Genomic DNA, 26,444 nt, shown 5'->3' with positions numbered 1-26,444 from the left:
ATGAGAAGCTGGATATGAGTGAGCAGTTTGCCCTTGTTGCCAAGAAGGCTAACAGCATATTGGGATGCATTAGTAGGAGCATTGCCAGCAGATCGAGGGAAGTGATTATTCCCCTCTATTCGGCACTGGTGAGGCCACATCTGGAGTATTGCATCCAGTTTTGGGCCTCCCACTACAGAAAGGATGTGAACAAATTGGAGAGAGTCCAGTGGAGGGCAACGAAAATGATCAAGGGGCTGGGGCACATGACTTACAAGGAGAGGCTGAGGGAACTTGGCTTGTTTAGTCTACAGAAGAGAAGATTGAGGGGGGATTTGATAGCAGCCTTCAACTACCTGAAGGGGGGTTTCAAAGAGGATGGAGCTTGGCTATTCTGAGTGGTGGCAGATGACAGAACAAGGAGCAATGGTCTCAAGTTGCAGTAGGGGCGGTTTAGGTTGGATATTAGGAAACACTATTTCACTAGGACGGTGGTGAAGCACTGGAATGGGTTACCTAGGGAGGTGGTGGAATCTCCTTCCTTAGAGGTTTTTAAGGCCCAGCCTGACAAAGCCCTGGCTGGGATGATTTAGTTGGTGTTGGTCCTGCTTTGAGCAGGGGGTTCGACTAGATGACCTCCTGAGGTTTCTTCCAACCCTAATCTTCTATGATTCTATGATAGATCCAGCTTTCTTTTGAAAACCTCCAGCAAAGGAGCTTCCACAACTTCCTGAGGCAATTGGTTCCATTGTCCTACTGTAAGAATTTCTCCAGCCGACATAGGTTTCACACCTCAGAGTGATGTAGTTATACCAAAGTAAATGTGTAGTGTAGACCTGGCCTGAGAAGACTGAAGTGATGGGACTACTTACATCTAATCAGGCCCTTAATGTCCCTGTACTTCTGTTCCTCCTCTGTCAAGTGGGGATAATATTTCTCTAGATCGCTGGGGTGCTGTGAAGATGATCTAAAGTTTGCAAGGCACTTGGGTACTATAGTGATGGGGAATATCTAGATCAGTGGTTCTCAACCCTTCAAGACTACTGTGCCCCTTTCAGACATCTGATTGGTCTTGCATACCCGCAAGTTTCACCTCACTTAAAAACTACTTGCTTACAAAATCATATATAAAATACAAAAAAGTGTCACAGCACACTATTACTGAAAAATTGCTTATGTTCTAATTTTTACCATATAATTATAAAATAAATCAATTGAAATATAAATATTGTACATAGTCTATAGAGCAGTATAAACAAGTCATTGTATGAAATTTTAGTTTGTACTGGCTTTGCTAGTGCTTTTTATGTAGCTTGTTGTAAAACTAGGCAAATTATCTTGATGAGTTGATAAAGCCTCTGGAAGACCTCTATGTCCCCTATGGGTACAGGTACCCCTGCTTGAGAATCACTGAGCTAGATGTATACTTGTGTATGTGCTGAGCACTGTTAACTCTATTGATTTCAATGGCAGCTGAAGATGCTCTGTACCTAAACAAGGTCTGACCCATTGGGAATAGCTACAAATGTATGACTGTTAAGAGATTTTTATATGTATGTGGAGTAGGTAAGATTGTCATAGTAAATATATATAAAAATCCCAAAGAGGACAGATGGTCCCAGAAAAATATACTATATTCATAAAGAGAATTATATTTCCCTTTTTATTAGCAACCAACGGCTTTTGCCCCGGCATGATTTGTTCCAGGGGTGGATAAATGGAAGGGATCGTTTCTCTTTGATACTGTGGTGGTTGATACAACAGATAGTAACAAAGTAAGAGTAACAAAGCTGCAGTATTGAACGGCGCCTTTTTCTTGTAAACTCCCGCCCGCCAGCTTTGCTACAATACAAGAAGAAGGCAGGACAAGAGCTCCACACCAGGAGAACGAGCTCGTGGGTGGATAAGAAGGGGAGAGCCAAAAAGATCGATTTACACCCAGTCGGGGGACTCGAATGATCTCGGCGCTGGGTCTGTCCCTCCCGGGGCCTGGGCGCTCTGTCCGCCTGCAGCTGGCGGGATACAGGGAGCTGCCACCAAACGCCTCCGCCCCGCCCCAGCTTGAGCCCCGCCGCTTCTGCTCTGCAAGGCGCAGGGCCCGGCTGCTGCGGGGGCGGTTGCGAGCGCTGGCGGCGCGTTTCCTCCCGGCGCGCCGCGCAGGGGACGGAGTTCACCTGCAGGAAGGAGAGCAGGGCAGGGCCGGGGACGGTCCCAGACGGGGCGGGCCGGGGAGCGCTCGCCCAGCGCGGAGGCGGGACCAGGTGCCGGGCTGGGAAAGCGCTGTGGGGCGGCGAGCTGGGGGCCTCCGCTGGGCAGCAGCCAGGCGGGCGCTCCTGCCGCAGCCAGGGGGACCCCGAGCCCCTGGCCATGGCCCGGCGTTTCCTGGCGCTGGTGGCCGGCTGCCTTCTCTGCTCGGGTGAGTGCCGGGGCCGCTCCGGCCGGGGGCGGTAGGGAGGCCGGGGGGGGGTCGCCTGGCTACTTCCCGCGGGTCCGGGGCCACGCGTAGCACAGCGGGGGCTCCGGCACCGTCCCAAGGGAGCCCCCGGAGCGCAGGCGGCGGCGCCTCCCCGCAGTGGCTGGGCCGCGGAACGAGCCGTGGCGCAGGAGCGCTGGGCGCACGCAGAGCAGAGCAGAGCCGGGCCCTGCCCCGGAGAGCGGCCAGCCCCAGCCTGGGGCCGGGCTGCAGAGCCCCAGGGCAGGCTGGGAGGGGCTTGGCCCCCAGGCGGGCTGTGTGCCAGCAGCCAAACCCTTCGCACCTGGTCTGTAGGCAGCCCCACAAAGAGAGCTGGGAGGAGGGGTTTGAGGGAACATAATTAGGTCGGTTTAGATCCAGGGGAGAACTTAGTGCAATCCTGCCTCCCTCCCCTCTTCTCCCCCCTCCCCATCACAAAACTCCCATCGACTTCAAGGGGGCTGGGGGGTTGCCCTTAAACGTGGATGTTTGGCCAACACCATCTCAGGTTTTCCCCTCTCCACAGCCGTAGGCCAAGCCTGACTTTCCTTCCAGCTTAGCCGGCCACTTGAGGCAGGCATGTTTTCTTCCTGTCCCCATAGCTCCCAACAAAGGGCGTGGTGCTGAAATACATCCATGGCACCGGACAGTGACCGATGTCCCCAGTTTGCCTCCTGGCACTATGGGAGTTGAGAGGGGTTGATTGGGTAGTTCTCCAAGGGGACTGATTATAGAACCATAGAAGTGTAGGACTGGAAGGGACCTCAACAGGTCAACTAGTCCAGTCCTGTGCACTTGCGGCTAAGTAATAACTAGACCATTCCTGACAGGTGTTTGTCTAACCTGCTCTAATGAGTCCACAGCCTCCCTAGGCAATTTATTCCAGGGCTTAACCACCCTGACAGGAAGTTTTTCCTAATGTCCAACTTAAAGCGCCCTTACTGCAATTTAAGCCCATTGCTGCTTCTCCTGTCCTCAGATGGTAAGAACAACAGTTTTTCACTCTCCTCCCAGGAGCGGTGGAAGCTCCCTAAAAATAGGGGGCCATCAGTGCCTGAACCATGGCTCCACCCCCACACCACCTCATCCTCCTAAGAACCCGGCCCCTACTCGCTCCTATCCACCTCTTCCCCCCCCCCCACGTTCATCCTTATGGCCCATAAAAAGGGGGAGGGCATAGCCTCCCACTTTTAAAAGTGATGGGGCCATGGGCCCCTGGCCTGCCTCCTCTTTGTAACAACCTTTTATGTACTTGAAAACTCATATCAGGCCCCCCCCTCAGTCTTCTCTTTTCCAGACTAAACTCAGGTTTTTTTCAATGTTTCTTCATAGGTCATGTTTTCTAGACTTTTAATCATTTTTGTTGCTCTCCTCCAGACTTTCTCCAATTTGTCCACTTTCCTGAAATGAGGTGCCCAGGACTGGACCCATTACTCCAGCTGAGGCCTTATCAGGAAGAATTACTTATCATGTCTTGCTTACTCCTGCCATACCTCTGACCCTCTGCTCAGTGCTACCAATTGAAAAAAGCAGACAATGGTCAGAAAAAACAATCGTGCCTATGTTGTATGCATCGGCTTTTGCAGCGGGATCAGGAGTTGACTGATTCTTGCAATTAAGTGTAAAGTTGTTTTCATTCCTGACCTCCCCAGAACTCTGCTGAGTTGCTTGATTCTCAGGACTTCCCAAAGGCCCAGATCTGAGAAATCCCCTATCTTTAAAACCCTTGTGCTGGGGCCACTTGGCCAATTCAGAACCTTTTCATTTTCAAAATATCAGTCTAGTGTACATTTACTCTAGAGTTTAAATATTGCTGCAGTCTAATATCTTGTTTATAAGATGTATGATTAGGGAAAGAGAATGGTCTTTGGCTGATCTTTGGTATTAATTAAATATTAAGAGTCAGATTTTCCTCTCAGTTGCATGGGTATAATTCTATTGAAATCAAAAGACTATGAACAAGGAGAATTTGACCCTCCAGATCAGGGGTGGGCAAACTTTTTGGCCTGAGGGCCACATCTGGGTATGGAAATTGTGTGGTGAGCCATGAATGCTCACAAAATTGGGGGTTGGGTTTTGGGAGGGGGTGAGGGCTCTGGCTGGAGGTGTGGGCTCTGGGGTGGTCCCAGTGATGAGGGGTTTGGGGTGTAGGAGGGGGGCTGGGGTGGAGCAGAGGGGTTCAGGGTATGGGAGGGGACAGTGGGTTGGGTGTGGGAGGGGCTCTGGGCTGGGGGTGTGGGTTCCAGGGTGAGGCCAGAAATGAGGCAGGGGAGGGGACTCCAGGCTAGGGCTAAGTGGTTAGGAATGCAGGAGGGGGCTCCGGGCAGGGGGTTGGGGCAGGGGGAGGGTGGGCTCCGGCTGGGGGGGGAGGCTCTGGGGTGGGGCTGGGGATGAGGGGTTTGGGGTGCAAGAGGGTGTGCCGGGCTGGAACAGAAGGGTTCAAAGGGTGGGAGTGCAATCAGGGCAGGGGGTTGGGGCACGGGAGGAGGTCAGGGGTGCAGACTCGGGGTGCTGCTTACCTTAACCAGCTCTCGGAAGCAGCAGCATGTCCCCGCTTCAGCTCTTATGCGGAGGCACGGCCAGGTGGCTCTGTGTGCTGCCCCATCTGCAGGCGCCACACCTGAAGGTCCCATTGGAGTGCCAGCACTTGGGGTGGGGGCAGCGTGTGGAACCCCCTGGCTGCCCCTACACATAGGAGCCGGAGGGGGAGCATACCGTGGCTTCTGGGAGCTGCACGAAGCCACAGCATGCGTGGAGCGAGGCAAACTCCTCACCCCGCTCCCTAGCAGGACCTCGAGGGCCATATTTAAAGGTCTGATGAGCTGGACGTGCCTCACAGGCTGTTGTTTGCCCACCCCTGCAGATCTAAGTGCATCAATATTTGTGTAGGGGGAATATGTCTGTATAACTGAAACACCTCAGATTCCATGCAGCAACTGAAGAAAATAGCAAGTACTGAAGCTGATATTTATATTTTAAATGAAATTTGAACAATAAACATTTTAACACAACATTTATACTATGGCCAGATAGAGCTACTGCAGTTTACAACAGCTGAAAATCTGGGCCTGCGCTTATAGCAAAAGACTATCATATAAAGTCTTAAAAGTGATCTGAAAAGAAGTTTCTTTTTAAATGGATCTGAGCCTGAAACTTTGGGGATAGTTTGGGAGGACCATTTTATTTTACAAATTAAATTATCTGTTTGTTTCCTAATTGTTTTTACATTGCAAATAACAAGCTTGTCAAGTTTTTCCTTTTATGGTTTTGCTGGAGGACATTTGTGAAGATGCTTATTGTAAGCTCTCCCATCTTAGATGAAGATGGGGGTGATGAAATTTTAATGAAGGGCTCATTTGGTAGTTGAGTCAAATAGATGATAAAAATTAAAACTTAAAATAGTCTAAAATCCCTGTTCTTCTGAATTGCAGAGAGCTGAGGCTCTTGCCTCCTTTGATGTTGTTTTTTAATTAGTTCACCAGTCGGACAGACCAGATCTGATTTTTAGCAGAGGTGGGGAAAGCACCAAGCAGAACTATTTTTAAACAAAAATCTTACACACCTCTTTATACATCATAAATAAATGAAAAGGGGCACAAATCCACTTCCTTTTCCAGGTCACTTTTATTTATGTTGTGTTGAAATTGTGAGTGTGGAGAGTTGTGTAGCCCCTTTGGAGAAAATGAGGTACAATGGAAGCTGCTTGAGCCAGCCAGAAGGCTGCTTTTCCAAAACAATGTTGCCTCATGTTCTCTGCAACCGATTATTTTCTTAGATTATTTTCTACACTAGGAAATTGGACATTTCTTTCCAGTTTTTCAGCAATGGTGTAGAACTCTGAAAATGAAATGGGGTGAAAAACAATTGTCTATACTGGACCTTATGCCCTTTGGAAGCATTGATGCAGCTGCACCATTGCTGAAAAATTAGTAACCAATGTCCTAGTTCAACAAGGCCCTAGCGTAGATGGCCCCATAGGGGACTGGATGTGACTTCATTTGGAGCCAGTCAGTGGCACTCTTGAGTTGGCCACAGAGGATGTTCTAGAGTGTATGGGAGTCCATACCTTCCTATTTCCAGTGGTTGAGTATAACACCTCTACAGCACTGCTAACCTGGGGCAGAGAGACAGAGTTTTGAACTTGGTCCATTTACAGTAGCTTCATCTTGATTTACATTGAAAAGTTATGTTGGCATAGCTACATTGTTCAGGGGTGTGAAAATTCACACCCCTGACCAACATAGGTAAAAAACCCGGCAGTATAGACACAACAAGACTGCTTCCATGAACACAGCTAATGTCTTCCAAGTAGGTGGTGTTCCTACACTGACAGAAAAACTCTTTCTGTTGGTGTGGACTGCATCTGCAATATGGATCTATGCCGGTATAGTCTCCATAGCATAAACATATCCTCAGTATGAAGATCAGGAAACATCTTGATGGCCATAGATGAAATCCTGTTCTCACTGATATCAATGGGACTTCCTCCATTGACTTTAATTAGGCCAGGATTTTACCTCACAAGCTCATTTGGCAAGGAGGAAAGTGAAATGCCAGAATTTCTTTAAATCAAAAATTCTAGGTCCAAATCATGTATATGTCACATTCTCTTCTAATTTAATGGATATTCTGACTGAAATTTTATGGGTACAGGAAGAGGTCACATTTGAGGAAGTAAACTCTGTACTTGAAATGGAGTTCCTGTGTTTAAAATTTAGTTTCTGTCTTGTGCAGGTGCATGGAGTGTACTTCTCACACATTAGTGTCATGCATCTTTACATCTAAAATATGCACATAAAATTGCTAATTAGTTTTTTTTCTTAAAGAGCATACACATTATTTGATTTCTCTCTTGTGGCATAAAATGAAATCAGCTCTGAAGCACAACAGTAAGAGCCCTGCTCTGTAGCTGGCTTGGCTGGTATAATTTCTGACTCATCTGTAAAGAATCAAAATGATGATCATAACTCAGTAGTCACGGAAACTACTAGTTAGCTTAGCAGTACAGTATGTGTATATTCCAGCAATACTTCTGGTCTCTTTTCCAGTTTTCAAAAAGGGTTATTTGTTACTTTAGTCATTGAAAGAACATATATTGCAGTGGTTTGTTTGTTTTTCAGCATTTGGAATAGTGCCAGAACCAAAAAATGTAACAATTAATTCAGTTAACTTGAAAAGCACTCTACAGTGGGATCCACCTACTTTTCACAAAGAAAATATTACTTATACAGTCGAGTCTATAAGGTAGGTTTAGGAGCTTTGTGTATTTACCTTTGCAAGATGTCTTAGATAAACTTACAGTTTATAGTATTGTGTTCTTGTGACTTTTTTTCCCCTGAGACATGGACTGTCCCTTTCTTTTGGCTTATGCACATAAGACACCTTCTCCTGAGCTAGATACCTATTAAAGGGCATGCTTTATAGTTTTTAATATTCATTAGTTTGTCACATATTCATCTGGAGTGGGAAACACAGTCAATAGTCAGCTACATGTACATTTACATTCTCTGTCATAGGAAACTACTACTTCAACAGGCTTAGTACTAATGCATTCTCCCACGTTTTCCAATTTCTAATGCAGGCAACAGGTTCCACTTTTTCCCCCAGAGCAATCTGTTTGTCAGGGCCCTCTACAGACATGGCTAGTGAAGTGCAGCAAGAATGTTCCCCTGTCTGCTGCCTCTGTGTGCTCAAAAGCAAAGGTTCTCAGCAGCTTACTCTGAGGCCTCATTTTGTCAGGAATTTTTCCCAAGCTCCTAGTCCAGGGTGGGCTCTAAGTAAAAAACAGTGTAGTCAAAGCCCCAGCGCTGGGAGCGCGGCTCCCAGCGCTGTCCGTTATTCCCCACAGGGAGCTGGAGTACGGACAGCGCTGGGAGAGTTTTCTCCCAGCGCTGGGGCTTTGACTACACTTAGCGCTTCAAAGCGCTGCCGCGGCAGTGCTTTGAAGCGCTAATGTAGCCATAGCCAAAGGCCTATCCAAAGGAAGGGTGAGAATTAGACTGAAAATTCAGGCATAGTTGAACTTGGCTGTGGTATCAGGCATTTTCTGTGTGCTCAATCAGGATTTGCAGGTGCCAAGTCAGAGCAACAGTGTGCTTTTTGCTGAATGGTCACCTTAATCTCTACCTTTATCATAAAGTAATAATAGACTATCCTAATAGATGTTACGAGTGTCTAATGCCTATATATAAGTATGTGTAATAGATATATCAATTATCAGAGGGGTAGCCGTGTTAGTCTGGATCTGTAAAAGCAGCAAAGAATCCTGTGGCACTTTATAGACTAACAGACGTTTTGCAGCATGAGCTTTTGTGGGTGAATACCCACTTCGTCGGATGCTTTTAAAGATATATCAATGTTCTTATTTTTTTTCAGCTAATGATTTTTGCCTGAGTAGTAATTAGCAATGTTAATACATGGTGAGTGAGTACTGCCACTTACCTGCTTCACTGAAATGGAGGATATTTTCTTGTTCCTAATATATGACTCAGATGCAATTCTTTTGCCTCCTATACAGCAGTCTTTATAACAGGAATATGTGTGTGAACATTGTCATCACGGAGTGTGACTTCTCTTCTCTGCCTGTATATGGAGAATACACCTTGCGAGTCAGGGCTGAATCAGAGAACGAAAAATCAGACTGGGTGAACATCATCTTTAAGCCACTCGATGACAGTAAGGCTTCCCCTACACGGAAAACTTTTGCCCACTAATAGTGAACTGTTAATTAAATAAAATTGCAATTAATCTGAATAAGTAGCGATATTAAAATACAGATTGTTTTAAATTTACCAATTATTTTAAGTAAAGTATGAAATATCCGAGTCCTATTTGGTATACTTTTGGGGATGAGGAGAGTTGCTCTCAGAAATACTCCTGGGGGAATTCTGCACCAAAAAATTAAACATTCTGCTTACAATATTTTCAAATTCTGCATATTTTATTTGTCAAAATAACAGATGTTTCAGTTATTTTTGGTCATTTATTTCAAAATACCTGTCAGCAAGTATGTCTGTAACAATATAGACATACAAAGATTCAGGAAATGTCTTTTGGCAAATAGATTCCTTACTAGGCATATTAATACAGAACTTAGAGTAATAATTCATTTAAAACTACAATACAGAAATGTATTTCCTGCACCCCTCAATAGCGGCGCAAAGGCTTGGGGGAGTCAGAAGTAACGGAGGAGCTGAGAGAGAGGGAAGTAGTTGCTGGGAAGGAGCCTGTGAGTGTGAACTTGGAGGGCTGTTGGGTATGGGTAGGAAAAGTATGGAACAGATTTGGGGGGGGGCAGGGAGGGATTGTTAGGGAGCTTCCTCCATGCAGACCCTGGCTGATCCCTAGCCTCTCCCATTCAGTCAGGCACATCTGCCCCTTTCCACATGTTTCCCTGCACCCCCATGTGTCGTCGTACCCCCTGTCCATGTGTCCCTACACCCCCACTTGGACATCCACTCCCTCCATCCCCATGTGGCCCTGCACTCCCCTCCCTGTCACCATGTGTCTCTGTTCCCCCACCAGCCACCCTCCTGTCCCTATGTGGCCCTGCACCTCCCTTCCCCCTGTGGCTCTGTGCCTCCACTCCCATTCAGCCCCTGCCCCAGTCTGTCTTCCCCCACCAGCTTTTATGAGCCCCTATGCGACCCCCCCCCCCAGCAGCCCTGTATTGTCTGTCTCCCCATATCTCCTGGCCTGGCCTGACAGGCGCTGTGAAGAAGGCAGGCTCTTTCTTCTCCCTAACTGGCTGGGAACTGCTGCTTTGTTCTGTTGCCACAGCGCCTTCTAGTAGGCAAAAGGCAGAAGTGCAGCAACTTTCGGGCAGAAGACTTTTTTTCTATGCAAAAAAATTAAAAATATGCATGGCTTATTAATTATGCGCACATGAAGTGATGCAGAATTGCCCCAGGAGTACAGAAAATGTAGTAAGATCAAAAGTATATGTAGGTCATCATTGACTCTTCTTCCATTCTGAGACATCTTTTGAGGGATTTTAACACATATATATTTTGCCCCCTAAAAAAATATTGCATACAAATTTTTAGAGCAAGAGTGCTTTATATTCAAGGATTCTAACTTCCTACATATTTAAATCAGTTCAGCTACTTTCTTGTCACTAAGCAGGGAGAAGGGGGGGAATTAACCCTCCTCCTCCCGTCCTATATTTGGATATGTTCAAGGGGAAAAAGTTTACTCTTCAATTAAAAAAAAATCATTTTGAAGGTACCATGTTTGATGTTTGCTGTCTTGTGTGAAAGATGGTGGAACTTGGCACTGCAACACTTTCTTATAGCAGAGATCTTGGGCAGCGTGCTGTTGTCTGAGTTTGTGGGGAGCAGGATCTTTGTCAATGCATTCTCAAAATTATTTCATCCATTAGCAAGCAGAATTTTGTCTGCTACCTAAAATTTCCATTTCTCCACTGCACAGATGTCAATGGGAAGCTATGCAAGAGGCCTCTTTGGTGTCTCTACCTCTAGAAATAATTCTTAGTTTTCCCTTGTTCTCTGGCTTGGCTTGGATTTACTTAAAGTTTAACCTTTCTAGTCCTTGGCTTTCAGAGTTTAAGTTTCCAGTCTCATTTTTCCCAATGCAATTGTTGTTTATACCAGGACAGTGTTTATGACATAATTTTTCCATATTAAATTCATAAGATGTTGTGGCCATTGCTCTTTGATCTCTTCAATTGGACATCTCTCTGTAAACTCACTCCCATATCCATGCACTAACTCTTGAAGGAGTTTTTTAAAAAGACTTCAAAGCACTGATGAGTTTAAACTATTCATTGAGAAAAATCCCTCACAGTAGGACAAAAGACATATTACCAGTTACTCTATAGGAAATCTGAAAATGGTTACAAGGGGAAGGTTAGTTGCATACAGTAGTGCAAATATAATACTTAAGGAAGAAAAAGAAATTTGGTAAATGAGCACATTTTGGGGGTTTGTCTTTTTTTCAAAAGCTTAACTTGGAGAGAATTAAAACTGGCCGAACAGAAAAGTTGTACTACAATATAGAAAACTGAAGTATTTAACAAAAACTATGAGAGTTAGGGTAAAGCCAAAGGAAACAGTAGTACTTAGCATAAACCCCCATATCAGAGAACAAAATCATTAACAAGTCAGAGTTTTATGAAGAATTGCATTGAAAACAGGATTTTGATTCACATTTCAAGGAAAGGGTTAACTTCTAAGCAACACTAACCTTCAAAAGCCAATTTATAATTGGACTAAAGAGTCTATGTATAAAACTAATTGAGGGAGAAGACCTGGCAGCACTGGTGAAATCTGCAATGTAGCTAGGACTCTTAAACACTGTGTCATTTTTACCACAGTATTGTCTAATCCTGCTCAGAGCACCTAGCCAAGTGTATCATATGTGTATCTTACAGTTTCCACCAGCATTACCACCAACAGAGTTGTAGTTGTTGGGAAATTACCTAATGTGTTCGTGCAGCCTAGGAACATCAGAGTCACCCATAGGGAAATTTTTCCATAATTTTAAACCAGTTTAAAACCAGTTGGAACGACCATGTAGCCAAGGCTGCCACAGCCAGAAGTGTTTTAATAACTAGTTTGAATTTCTGGAAAAATGCAAAGCCTTGCCTTCATTGACCTGTTTCTTAAAATCTCCCACTGATGCTCTGGCCCTGTTGTAACTTCACTACTGGTAGCAATGGTTGGAGTGCTAGTGTAAACTGACCATCAGCATTTTTACAACCTGGTACAGGAGGAACACTGGTAGAGTTTATGAAAGTTCATTATAGACACAGCCTAGCTGAGGACTGAAGTACTCACTAAACTAAGTTATTTAGTGGAACAAAAATACAGTAAACGGAGCCAGTTTCAAAATATAACAATATATCCTTTGATGTAAAAAAAAGAATTACGAATAAATTCAGAAGCAATTCAAGAGTTGCAGTTTCTCAAATGAGTTGCAGTGAAGAGAGCAATAAAAACACTTCACCAGAAAGTTTCCTCAGCGAAGTCTGACGTCTCTGAGCTGCAGCTCAGTGGGGAAATGCAGACAATAAGATGCCCTGGGAGTGGGTTCCTTAGTATTCTTACCTCTTCCACTAGTGAAAGCAGCTGGTAGGATAGAACTGAGGGTGGCTTAGTGAGTGGAGGAGGCACAGACAGCAAAAGTGTCTTCTATTTAAATGAGACCAGTGGGTAAGGTAATATCTTTTCTTGGACCAACTTCTGTGGTCGGGACCAACACAGCTACAATTATACTGTATACAGCAATGGAAGATAGTCTATTTAAGTGTAAAGACAAATTCATTTTATGACACATCTGTGAATGAAGAGTTTATTTATCCTTGATTCTTTGAGGTGAAAGAGTTTTCTTCAAGTAAATAAGATTATGATAGTGATTAGGTGTAGTTCTGTATGCCATATAAAAATATCAATCTGAGAACACATTGAGAGATTGTATTTTTGTGATTTTTTTTCTCCTCTCTTCTCATTTAGCAATCATTGGACCACCTGATGTAAAAGTGAAATCTGAATCCGGATCTTTGCATGTAGATTTCACAGGCCCTGTCGCTGTACAAGAGTTGCATGAGTGGCCTTTAAATAAATATTATGGCTCTTGGGTTTACAGGGTGCTATACTGGAAAAAAGGCAATAGCGAAGAGGTAACTTTTGCTCAGCTGACTCTTGTGTAACTCTGCTTTACAGCTGCAGCTTTGAACAGGCATTTCTAGGTATAATACGATATTGATAATGTTCTGAGACATAATATTGCTGAAGCAAAAACAAGATCTCTGAAAGTTAGTGATATCAGCAACTTATAATTGTCACAACCTGCATTCAGTAGCAAACTGACAGAGGGGATGAGTAACCACCTACTAAATAGGCATACATTATCCTTCCATAGTTAGAAATAGTTATTAAATTATGAGGTTTTATTCTCTTTATGCATCAATGTTTTTATTTTTTCAATGGTATATACTGCAGTCATCACAACAGTACCCATGCACACTGCACAAAAAAACAAATGCAACTTAGAAGTGCCTATATAGGTAATATCTAGGGATATGATGAATAGCTGCTCCGCAACCAAATCATATGTGATTCAAGCAGTTTTGCTAGAATGATCTATTGTACAATACTGGCTTGAAAAAAGACTGGATTTCGGATGCTTAACATGGCTGCTGCCATAGGGTCAGTCTCTCTCCTCTCTCCTGCTACCATCTTCACTATCATCAGACATAATCTATTTACTCTTTCACTTCCATTATGGTCACCCTCCGCTAAGCCAGAGAGACATTCTCTCCCAGAGGTGGGCATGTTCCACAGCCCCAAAGACTCCACCACACTATATGCATGGGGAAAATGTTATAAATAATAGGTTAATTATAGTGTCATAGAATGCTGCTTTTGATCCAAGAAAGACAGAAATTTCTATCAATATCAATGGGAATATACTAGATCTCTCTGCAACACAGGAAATTTTTATACATGAAGACTTTGGTGCAGCTATTATTCTGATTCATATTAGTTATCCTTCACAATTCCCAGTCTAGTACTTAATATTCAGTTCCAGAAATAAAGAAACCTTCTCATCCCTAACACCTTATTAGCCCCAGCTCACGAATAATGGAGGAAGAGGGGGAAAAGAGAGTGTTATTCTGTAGGGAAAGTCAGTGAGTCCATACCTGGTCAAGCAACCTTCGGCAAACTGCCAAGAGAAGCAAGTTACCCCAAAAGAGATTTCACTAAGAATACTCTGGTTCCAGTACTCGAATGCAAACCTGGGAGATTCCCTCAGTGATTAAAGAGGCATCCAAGAAGTGCCAGACAATGGGATTTCATTAGATCTTTTTTTTTTAAGTTAGTACTTGGATAGTTTGTTCAAGTATATTTATTCCCTCACAGCAACCAAGTCTCCTAAGACTCACCAAAAAAAAAAGTGTCCTAATTTACTGTAAGCCATGTCTATAAGTAACAGCACTTTTAGCTGGTGTCACCTAATGTGACGTTGCATAGGGAGAGAGGCAATCTCTTTTGGTAGCACCTCCTTAACCATATAAGGATTTGTACTCTTAAGACCAGTACCATTAAACATACCCAGAAGAAGATAAAAAGTCTGTGCTGTGAACAACCGCACACAAAGTACTTGCATTGATCAGCTGTTTTAAGTAGGCAGTGTGCCACATTCTACATTAGCTAAAGTATGAGTGGTCTTCATATGTAACCCTAAATAGAGCGTGCTGCATGGAATACTTGTTTGGTTTTGTTAGTTGCATGATTTTTAAAAAAAAAATACTGCTACTTAGAATTCTGTGCACATTTATATAATAGCTTTAGAGTCCCTCTTTCCGTTACAGTGTGTCTCTTGAAAAGTTATTTTATGGCATAGTGGAAGGAGACTACCTGTAAGTCTGATCACAAGAAACTTAGAGCCCATTTCCTGTTGTTGGGTCAACCAACTTAGGAGCTAGGATTTCAATGCTATTACAGCTCTTGTTTTGGAAGGTGATTATTTTCACCATCAATAGGATGTTCTAAAATAGAAAAAGGAATTTGAAGACAGCTGATTAATTTTAATATTTGTAGTGTCCTTTTTAAGTAATTCTTAAAAGGAAACTTTTTTCTTCTTGTCAAGTAAGTAATACAGAAAATTACAAAACTGTTTTAACAGTTGATATTTTAAACTTTCACTTTTTTCAAGAACTAGATATTGTGTAAATCCAATCCGTAGTGCAGTTACAAATGCAAAGACTACTGAATGGAGTTCTAATTAGAAACTAGTGCTGTAATTTGATAATTTATTGGAACTTGAATTTGCCTTTGAATTTTCTGTATTTTTCTTTGATATAGGTTATAACCACAGATACTAAATATAACTCAGAAATATTATCTGGTTTGGACCCTTGGACAATATATTGCCTTCAAGTTCAAGCAGTTATTCCTGAATGGAACAAAACAGGAAAACTGAGTGACGAGTTCTGTGATAGGACAACTGATAATGGTAATAGCTAATGCACCAGTACATTATAAACATGCTGATTAATTATGAAACACTGTAAGACACTCATTGATTGACGTAAAAGAAACAAAAGCATGCATGTAAACCTTCAGAAATGTTTTGGTACTTCCATATTGTTCAATGTGATATCCAAGAGTACCTCTAATTTGCAAAAAAATTGAAACCTTCATGCCAGAAAATAGGAGAGCTTCAATTCAGTCTCTTATAACTACAGATAATAAGATACACAATAGATTAAATGTACTCCCTGCAGAGAACCGATATGAGGCATGTGCACCCCTAAAGCCCTTCAAAGCAAGATTTAAGTGCAATTTAAGTGTTGCATAGTTCTTGTGCTGGCCCTTCTGCACAGGCGTAAACGTCATCTACCCATAAGCCAATTTACGTTTGTGAACCCTTTGGCTTCCACAGGTATAGCGGAGAGTCAGGGGTAAAAGTAACTTACAGGACTTACCGGTACTGCCGGAGTCCTGAGGGGGCGTGGCCTCATCCGGAAGAGACGGGGCCTGCCTCTCAAGATTTAAAGGCCCTGAGGCACCAGCTGTGGCTAGGAGACCCAGGGCCTTTAAATCAACCAGGGGCTCCCAGATGAAGAGTTGGCTGGGAGCCCCCCCGGGGCTCAGGGGCAAATTAAAGGGCCCAGGGCTCCGGCCGCCAGGGGGAACCCCAAGCTTTGCAGGGCTGGGGCAGGGATTTAAAGGGCCCAGAGCTCCTGCCACTGAGGGGAGCCCCAAGCCCTTTAAATCCTGGCCCCAGCCCAGCCGCCAGAGCCGCAGCCGGGATTCAAAGGGCTCTGGGCTGCCCGCAGCCCCGGGGAGCTCTGAGCCCTTTAAATCTCAGCCACGGCAGGGATTCAAAGGGCTCTGGGCTGCCAGCAGCGGTGTGGAGCCCAGAGCCGCCGGGAGCTCGGAGCCCTTTAAATCTCAGCCGCGGCCGGGACTGAAAGGGCTCTGGGCTGCCCGCGGCAGGCAGCCTGGAGCCCTTTCAATCCTGGCCGTGGAAACTGGTGCAGTCCAGCACGGCGTACTGGCTCTTGCCAGTACGCCGGACCAGACCGGAGCGGCTTACTTTCACCTCTGCGGAGAGTAGAATTTGGCCCTGCATTGCAAAGTCTGATTCTGTTTACATTTTGTAACAGAATTACATTGTTGAAATATTTTTTTTAAATGGATAGAGCTCAGTCATGCTTTCTTTTTCTGTTCTCATGTTTAAAATCTTTAACTAGGCAAGCATGCCAGATAATTGATTTTCTTCATGGTTACAAAAGGCATGTAATTTATTAGTCAAGATACATCTTCCAAAGGAGTGAAATCCTGGTCCCACTGAAGTCAATGGAAGTGTTGCCATTGTCTCCAGTGGGACTAAGATTTTACCCAAGATGTTTTTGTCTGGGTGCAATCCAAAGCTACTATTATTATCAACTCTCAATATAAACAACTAGTTTCCTTGTTTAAATATTTTATTTTTATGCAACTATACCAGTAAGTGCCAATCATAAAAAATTCTCCAATGTAACATCTGCAATGCCTAATCCATATTCCAGTCTTTCATTTTTTGTAGCACTAACCTCACAGTGGAAACTGGCTGAACACTCCAATTTCCAACCACTCTTTCTCAATAGCTATCTATGGAATAGCTATTTATGGTGGCAATAGCCACCGTCACTCAGGTGGCCTCCTCTTAGAAGAGAGCTTTGTGTTTCAATTTAAAAGGAAAAGTGCAGTCCCAGACTAATTAGTAAGCAGCTGCTTAACAATCATAGACAGCTTTAAAATGATACCTTGATCAATCTTTATTCGTATCACATGCTGTGACAACCCCCATGAAACCAAGCTTTAGAAGACACAGTATTTTGGAAGTTAAGGAATTTTGGATTACCACCACCTCCAAATTAGTTGTCATTTTTGTTACCATTATTTCATTTTTCCTTTAGAGAGAAACAGAATTCAGTGCTCTGGTTTGAAGCATCCAGAAATAAGTATACTGGGAGTTTACATGTTGTTACCCTGCTTTCCCCCTCCCCGCTTTTACCTAGATTTTTTTCTTTCTATAAATGTTTACATATCATGGCCATACGTTAAACTTACCTAGTAAGAATGTCATGAGTGGTTGAAGTAAAAACAAAGTTGAGACATTCTTCCATTTGGGAACAAAAATAAGTATTTGTTCATTTACCAAAATAGCTGCTAATATGAAAAAGTGGAGGAAAAATATTTTATTCACTTACAAAAATTAAATTCTGAAAATTGTGTATTCAAAATAATAATAAAGTATAATCAGGTTAAGAGGAATTTCTTTTCTTGTCTCTTGCAGGTGTAACTCCAGTGTGGATAATTCTCACTGTTCTTCTAGTATCAATGTTGGTTGTTCTAATATCAGTTCCTGCCTGTTTCTTTATCTTTTCATATATATATCAACAGGCCAGATATGTCTTCTTCCCTACGTATTCTTTTCCACAACATCTGAAGGAGGTTTGTCTATTTTTATTCTTCCAGAGGGTCTCTTGTCTGTCAAAGACCTCGGAAAAGCTTGCAACGCTTCTGATTAATGCATGTGAACCTTCTGACAGCAGATCCTCATTCTTACACATGCACCTGGATAGTTAACTAGCTGTAAAAAAAACCAGGAGTACTTGTGGCACCTTAGAGATTAACAAATTTATTTGAGCATAAGCTTGCATGGGCTACAGCTCACTTAATCGGATGCATGCAGTGGAAAATACAGTAGGAATATTATCTATCTATCTATCTATCTATATATAATATATATATACACAGAGAACATGAAACAATGGGTGTTACCATACACACACTAATGAGAGTGATCAGTTAAGGTGAGCTATTATCAGCAGGAGAGAAAAAAACGTTTTGTAGTGGTAATCAAAATGGTCCATTTGCAGCAGTTGACAAGAAGGTGTGAGGAACAGTAAGGCGGGGAAATAAACATGGGGAAATAGTTTTACTTTGTGTAATGACCCATCCACTCCCAGTCTTTATTCAAGCCTAATTTAATGGTGTCCATTTTGAAAATTAATTCCAATTCAGCAATCAATTTTCTCGTTGGAGTCTGTTTAGTTTTTTGTTGTAATATTGCGACTTTTAGGTCTGTAATCGAGTGACCAGGGAGGTTGAAGTGTTCTCCGACTGGTTTTTGAATGTTATAATTCTTGACATCTGATTTGTGTCCATTTATTCTTTTACGTAGAGACTGTCCGGTTTGGCTAATGTACATGGCAGAGGGACATTTCTCTCCTGCTGCTAATAGCTCACCTTAACTGATCACTCTCGTTAGAGTGTGTATGGTAACACCCATTGTTTCATGTTCTCTGTGTGTGTATATATATATCTTCCTACTGTATTTTTCACTGCATGCATCTGATGAAGTGGGCTGTAGCCCACAAAAGCCTATGTTCAAATAAATTTGTTAGTTTTTAAAGTGCCACAAGTACTCCTGTTCTTTTTGCGGATACAGACTAACACAGCTGCTACTCTGAAACCTGTTAACTAGCTGTGTTAGTGTTACATGGGTTTTGCCTGAAGTGAATGTATGGGGTAATGTTGGTTATTAAGCACACAAGCTAAAAGAACCCAGGTGTAATATATATGTTGCAAAATAATAGATATGAGTCTTAGCAGCTATATGGTACGATCTACATAAGCTATGTCACCTTTGGTTACTTTAGTTCACTTGTCATAAACTGCTTGTGTGGTTGACTGCCATTTCAAACCATTAATCAACTGCAAAAGTTGATTAATCTGCTGCCAAAGACTTTGGACTAAACTGAGCAGTAGTTCAAGTGTGTGTAAATAGTGATGTAATGTGACTTGAACTAATTCAGCATTTAGTTGGCTTCATTCCACAACCTTCTCCCACACTGCGTAGGGACTGGGCTACACTTTAAATTTATACTGACATAGATGAGTAGGTCAGGGGTGTGACAAAACCACATACCATAGTGACATAGCTATGCTGGCAATCCTCCCCCCATGTAAATTCAACTGTGCTAACAGAACAGGGCTTCTAACAGCATAACTAACCTTGTTTGGGGTTTTTTTATACTGGTAGAACTCCTTCTGTCAGTGTATGCTGCATCAAGGGGGCTATGCCAGCATATACTCTGTTAGCATAGACATAACCGAGTACCTTACTCCATCGTCTGTTTCTGTTGCTTACTGTGGCAGTACTAAGCATGAGTAAGAGTGGTGTTACTCTTTAGTAAATGATGAAATCTTGCCCATCTGATATGTTCCAACAGAATGCTGTAAAGGAAGCATTCAAAAGCTCAGCCATATCACTGAGACACGGTGGGTGAGGTAATCTCTTCTATTGGACCAACTTCTGTTGATGATAGAGACAAGTTTTTGAGCTTCACAGAGCTTTTCTTCAGGTCTGGGGAATATACTCTATGTCACAGCTAAATACAAGGTGGAACATATTGTCTAGTGTAAGTTGTTGACACATATTTCAAGGGTCTGTTCAAGGTGAAGTGGCCCATTAACTCACCTCCAGTGATGAGGGAAAGAAAGAGGGGGAGAAGGGCAGTTGGAGGAGTTGTTAGTAGGTTATATTATTTTAATAACCCATAAATCCTGTGTCTCTACTCAGTCCATGATTTTTAGTGTCTAGCAAAGTTATGAATTTAAGCTCCCAGGCTCATCTTTTGAAGGTTTTTTTGTCATTTGCACATATGGTGATGATATAAAACCTTGTTTTACCAATTATGTGGGTACTTTAGAAACTGAATATTTTTGTTTTGCATGTTTTCTTCAACCCGCCCCCCCCAATTCCTAAATTCAATAAATGAGTAAATAAATTCTATTCAGGACTGTTAAGAATGCAAAACAGAAGCCATGTGGATTTTATTCTAAATTTTAGCCTAAGGCTGGCCTCTTGTGGTTGGTTTAATATTACAGCCAAGTACCATTTAGACCAATGGTTTTCAAGCTTTTTTCATTAGCAGACCCCTAAAAAAAATTCGAATTAAGGTGCAGACCTCTTTGGAAATTCAACCTGTGGTCTATAGACCCCTACCATAGAAGTCTTAGACTGAAAATTGACTGTACAGAATTCAACTATAAATGTTGTACGTGCTTGGCACAGCATTTGACACAGTGTGAGAAAGGGCACTAAACTGGGCTTCGGTGGTAACGACAGCACTTCCAGGGTTTGACAGCAAGTGGGGATATTCAGCTAATTTTGATTGATCAGAAAAACAGAATGCCTTTTCTGGGGTCTGAACCTTTATTTTTGTAGTCACCTTTTGAAGTCCCCTTAGCCATAGTCTGCGGAACCCCAGAGGTCCACAGACCACAGGTTGAAAACCACTGATTTAGACTGTCCAGAATGAAGGGAGGAAACATATGTTTAAGTAGTACTTTATGTTTCTAAGAAGTTTGTAATCATGTTTTGCCTCATCTGCTCCCTGGTCACTTCATTTTTAAAAACAAGTTAACATGGAATATGTGTCCCAGTGTGGAGGAGATGTTCAGTGCAAGTATGTGTAAGAAATCTGTAAATATTTAGAAGAAATACATAATTCCATTTTAGGTGATCTTTTCCCCCCTCAGAATACACCAATGCCCCTTAAAGTTAAAGGAGGTTAGATATGTATTTTGTGAAGAGAAGACCCTTAAAATTTTCATTGTGCCTATCTCATAGAGCTGGAAGGGACCTTGAAAGGTCACTAGCAGGACCAAGTACTGATTTTGCCCCAGATCCCTAAACGGCCCCTCAAGGATTGAGCTCACAACCCTGGGTTTAAGCAGGCTAATGCTCAAACCACTGAGCTATCCCTCTGCTAGACATTTGTAGGAAAATATAACAAAATGCATCCTAAAACTTAGAGTTTGGGAGGAGTAATGTAATTTTATTTTATTTTACTTTGGGGGGCGGGGAAGGGGAACCATTGAGAACTACCTCCAATGTTTCATTTTAGAACTCCAGTTGAGGGTTAAATAAGCCAAAATGAAGGATATAAGAACAGCGCAGCAGTAATGTGTAAGATGATTTGCTTAACATCCATAATATTCTGTGTAACCTCCAGTTTTTTCATGCAGATTCTGATACCGTGTAACTCATTCAAACTGCTCTCTGCTTAACAGAAGGATGGTCATGTTCCCTGACAAAAATGAGTAACATTCACTACTCTGTTGTTTATGTGAAGGTGTCAGATATCTCTGAAACTCTTACGTATTAAGGGAGAGTAACAGATGGGTCAGACTGGGGAGAAAAGGAGTGGTACTCTACTAAGCATCACACCCAAATAAACTCTGCCCATGTGACTTGCTAAAATGAACCGTTGTTCTTACCAGATTGAAAAGGTGTTCAGTATATGATCGTTTCACTCTGAGCTCTACTGGGACCCTTGAGCTTGGCTCTCTCTTGATTGGTGTGTGTGTGGAGGGGAATTGTTATATCTCCCAAATCCCACCCACTTGTTGTGTCAAGATGAGACATCTCTCACACTAAATTGTATAGATCTGTGATCCTCCCTCCCTCCCTCCCTCTCCTTTACTTGAGAAAGTAATGTTGACATTTAAATCATCTTTACTGGACATCTAATTTAACACCTCCCTGAGCTGAATGGGGCAATTCACACCTCTAAGGTCTATTGTTTGAGTCTCTCTTCAGACTTCTATTGTTTAGGCTATGTCTATACTTAGGGCAGGTCTACGTTAAAAAAATTAGGTCAACCCAGATACCTCACTCAGGGGTGTGAAAAATCCAACCCCCTGAGCGACATGAGACCAACCTAACCCCCAGCATAGACAGCACTACCACTTCTCAGGGAAGTGGATTAAGTACAGCAATGAGAGAACACCTCCTGTCACTAGTGAATGTCTACACTGAAGCACTACAGCAGCACAGCTGCAACTGTGCCTCTCCAGTGGTTTAAGTGTACATATAGCTGCGACACACCAGGGTACAAGCCAGACTAAGGAGTAGCAGTGTCACCCCTGCCCTCTAACCTGGGGTCCCCTTTACATTGCTTTGCGGCTCTAGCGTCTAGCCTGGACTGCTCACAAACAGCCGCCAGCATGAAAGTCACTCCCAGCTATGTCTGTGTGTGTGCTGAAGCCAGCCAGACACACCTTGGCTCTTACCAGCCTTGGCTATACTGCAGGGTGACCCCAAAACACCCCCAGTATTAGATTTTTGCTCCAAAATGTATGTCCTGTACTGCCCAGCCCTCTCCTGGACAATGCAAGTTTATATAAAGTCCATCATTTTATTACTAGAAATGATATGCACACATCTTGTTACCCAAAATGGAGTTTCCCAGACACTTCAATTTAAACACACTGGATTAGATAAAACAATAAAACAAGTTTAACTACAAAAAAGAGATTTTAAGTGAGTACAAGTAATGAGGCATGAAAATCAGAAATGGTTACAAGAAAAATAGAGATAAAATGCGACTGGTGCCTAACTTAACTGTTGAATTCAAAGCAAGGTTTTCTCATCACATGCTTTCAGTAATCCTCTTTCAGCAAACCGCTTAGGTCAGGACCCTTCTCCAGTTCAGTGGCTGCTTTCTCTGTCCCTCCTGGTCAGTGAATTGATGGTCAGAAAGAGAGAGAGAGAGGAAAGGGGCCACTTGGGGTATCTGCCCCTTCTTTTTATAGTTCTATCCCCCCTTTGAGGAGCATTTCCAGCTGGGAGTAAGGAGACAGGTAGTCTGTGTGAAAGGGAACTCCATGTTGTTTCTTTGCTAAAATGTAGATTTTTTTGCTCCTGCCCCCTTTCCTGCCAAAGAATGGCCACTTAGCAAGTAATGGTCCATCAGCTTTGTTTACACCTGACTGAGGTATCTGCTTGCCCTTTGTCTCCAAAGAACTCATTTGGCTACTTCTTGGACTTCTCTGGAAAACATACATTTTAGTCATGGTCTCTCATCTTATGTTTATAACTTCACATATAATGCTGCTACATGCATTTTGCTGTGATATTTTTGATCAGCAAATTACGAGTTTTTAAATTATACCTCACAAGGCATAGTTTGTACAAAGATCATTACAATAGTGTGCAGGGGGTGAACACCGGTACATTCTGTCACAATAGCCTAATACACACAGTAAATTGTTCTATTTGTCTTAATTATTTTATTCTAATCAACCACATTTCTGTAGATGGTATTTGTTTTTGCAAACTGTTTGAGCAACAGTTTGAGAGATCAGCAAAATAGTAGTTGCCTAGATTATGTGAATTTAAAATATAGGCATATATGCAGGGGGGTAGCTCCAGTCAGGCCAATGGGGCCACGCATGCGGCGGTGCAGGGGGATTCCATGCCTGCCTCAGGCTTGCAGTTTCGGGGGGTAGCACCCCACCCCCCAACAATGCCCATGATTTAAAAGTCAAATAAATTTTTGCTGGAAACTCCAGAGACATTAATAGGACAGACAACACTTTCCTTTTGTTATCATTGTACAGTTCTCACAAATGTTTAAATTACTTAAAGGAAAAATGTTAGTATGGCTCTGCACTGCATTTAACCCTCATGGGAGTAATAATTCAGGATTAATGTGATTTGCTTTGATATAGATTCCATCAGAATTTTTTACAAGGATGTATTAAAAGTGGTAATAATCATTTCTATATTTTGTTACTGTGGTGTTAATCCAGAGAGAATTCTTTCAGTGCATTGGAGTACCCATTGCTTCTTGAATGAGCATTGTTATGTATCAATAGCAAGATTAAAGTGAATCTGATTAAGTCACATTGGAGGAGAAGTTGTCCAGTGCATGTTGAATAGCAAGTAAAAATTAACAGATACACTTTAAAGTGATCTACACTTAAAATTTTTGGTGGCATAGCTCTTATGGGGGGGAGAAGGATAGCTCAGTGGTTTGAGCATTGGCCTGCTAAACCCAGGGTTGTGAGTTCAATCCTTGAGGGGGCCACTTAGGGATCTGGGGCAAAAATCAGTACTTGGTCCTGCTAGTGAAGGCAGGGGGCTGGACACAATGACCTTTCAAGGTCCCTTCCAGTTCTAGGAGATAAGTATATCTCCATTTATTTTTTTATGGTCAGGGGTACAATTATTTGCCCCTACCCCAACCACCAAAGTTATACCAGCAAATGCTCTAGCATAGATGCAGTTATACTTGCAAAAAAGTCCTTTTGCTGGTATAGCATATTTCATTCAGAGAACTAGTATAAGCCATGTAGATGAAAGCACTCTTTTTACCAATATAAGCTGTGTCTAGGAGGGTTTGCCAGCATAGCTAGACCTTTTCTAGTGTAGATGAGGCCTAAGACAGTGAGTCACCAGTGCAAGGTCTTTTTAAAGACTGCTCAGAAAATTAACTGATGCTGTAAAGAGGAACAAGCACAGTTTGATTATTTCCCCTCTTTTCTTCCAGTTTTTGAGCAAGCCTTCCTACAGTTCGCAGTTTCTTTCGCCACACTCACCAGAAGAGGATCACTCCTTTGACAAGTTAACTGTCATTTCAGAAGAATCTGAAAACTGTAGTGATGAGACAAGCAACAGAAAGGAGCAGCTTCAGGACTCCCAAGAAGAGAGTTCTATTGCAGAAAAAGTTTCAGCTTTTGAAAAGGGACCAAGTTCAGTCTTATACCTGATTCAGGCTGAAAACCAGTACCCAAATAGACAATTAAATACGACTTTATATTGAGAATGTAGCAGCAAGCACTTGGTAAAATTCCAGATTTAAAATGTATAAAGAGAATTTTGTCAATCATATTTATTTTTCAACTCTGAGAAACATTATTTTAAATGACTCCTGAAGTGGGATGCAATTTTTAGCCACTCATTTTTAATGACTTATTTATAACCTGTGTCACTAATTATATTGCACTATAATACGGTGCTTCTTGTAACGTAAGTATTAAATATATAATTCATTATTTTTATTTTATTGAATATTATTAAAGTTAATCAGAATTATGACCAGCACAGCATAGTTTTCAAAGGAAACTTTTCCTTTCCAAGAAAACTTTTAGATTTAACTGATTTTAGTATGAAAATCTTTGTATTTTGTTTTAGTGGTTGGCTTCAAGTCTGACTAGTAATGAGTAGATTAATATTTTATATTTGATTTATACATGACACTAAAATTACGACATTTTTCTTGATAGGTAACACTTTAATAAAATAGTAGCAAACAATGTCAGTATGTTTTAAATGTGAAAAATTAGTTATGGGCCATACTTCATCATAGGTTTACAGTGGGGCAATGGAGCTATGACAGTTTACACCCTTTAAGGATCTGCCCCTAGTTCTTAAGCAAATCACATTAAGCCTAATCCAAAATCACTGAAGTCAGTGGAAAGACTTTCCAGGAATCTGCTAGACCATATAACTTAATTAATACTCTGTTCAGAAATGGTCAGCAGCTAGGCTTTATTGCTGTGTACATAAAAAGAGGAGAGTTGCTGCATGAGCTAAGAAAAATAATATTGGGCATATAATTTGGTTTTACTTTAATAGAAACAAATCCTTCAAGTGCTGCAAAGTTATCTGAACATACTGTATTATATTTCTGAAAAATGTCAAATTTTTCCTCAGCAAAAGTGGATTGCAATGAGTATATTATGTAGAAAACATAATTTGCTCTGTAGGTGGCAAAATTAATTGCCCTAATTTTAGTTTTTATTATAGAGATGGGATAAATTTGAATCTTTTAGAGAACTAATTCAGAAAGAATACACAAAAAATAAATAAAATTGATATTTTTTCAACAAATCACATGATAGTGTGCTTAATATACAAATGTATTACTTGAAAAAAATTCTTTGTCTCTTTTTAAAATATTAATGGACAAAATATTGAGAAAATGGAGGAAGGTAAGAAAGGCGTTTTCATTAAAGAAAGGCATTTTGTTGCAGGAACACTTTTGCATCAAATCTGTAGTTACAAAAGTGTCTGCTTCATGCAACATTCACTGTACTCATTATGAAAGAGTCAACCTTCTACAGCTAGCAAGGAAGAAAGTCACATGGAACTGTTATGCACTGTTGTAGCCCCTCTCCCTTTTCCCTGCTCTCACACTACT

The 26,444-nt window shown here is 42.0% G+C and overlaps 1 protein-coding gene across 5 annotated transcripts; it reads left to right on the top strand.

Moving 5' to 3' along the window:
* The first annotated feature begins 1,919 nt into the window (after positions 1 to 1,919).
* IL10RB (interleukin 10 receptor subunit beta) lies at positions 1,920 to 25,673 on the top strand. 5 transcript variants are annotated; one of them, XM_039495985.1, is made up of 7 exons: positions 2,208 to 2,395; positions 7,552 to 7,675; positions 8,952 to 9,106; positions 12,904 to 13,070; positions 15,259 to 15,409; positions 17,741 to 17,898; positions 24,792 to 25,673. In XM_039495985.1, exons 1-7 carry the CDS (start codon positions 2,347 to 2,349, stop codon positions 25,062 to 25,064), a joined length of 1,077 nt encoding a protein of 358 aa, XP_039351919.1. In that variant the 5' UTR covers positions 2,208 to 2,346; the 3' UTR covers positions 25,065 to 25,673. The 5 variants fall into 5 exon arrangements, with proteins under 5 accessions (XP_039351916.1, XP_039351915.1, XP_039351917.1 ...); XM_039495984.1 differs by having other exon boundaries at positions 8,949 to 9,106; XM_039495982.1 differs by lacking the exon at positions 7,552 to 7,675 and having other exon boundaries at positions 1,920 to 2,395.
* Positions 25,674 to 26,444: the final 771 nt, after the last annotated feature.

This window comes from Mauremys reevesii, linkage group 1, assembly GCF_016161935.1.
Source record: "Mauremys reevesii isolate NIE-2019 linkage group 1, ASM1616193v1, whole genome shotgun sequence".
NCBI classification, from domain to species: Eukaryota; Metazoa; Chordata; order Testudines; family Geoemydidae; genus Mauremys; species Mauremys reevesii.
Note: the sequence above shows the minus strand (reverse complement) of the source record. Positions and strands in the feature narration are given on the sequence as shown.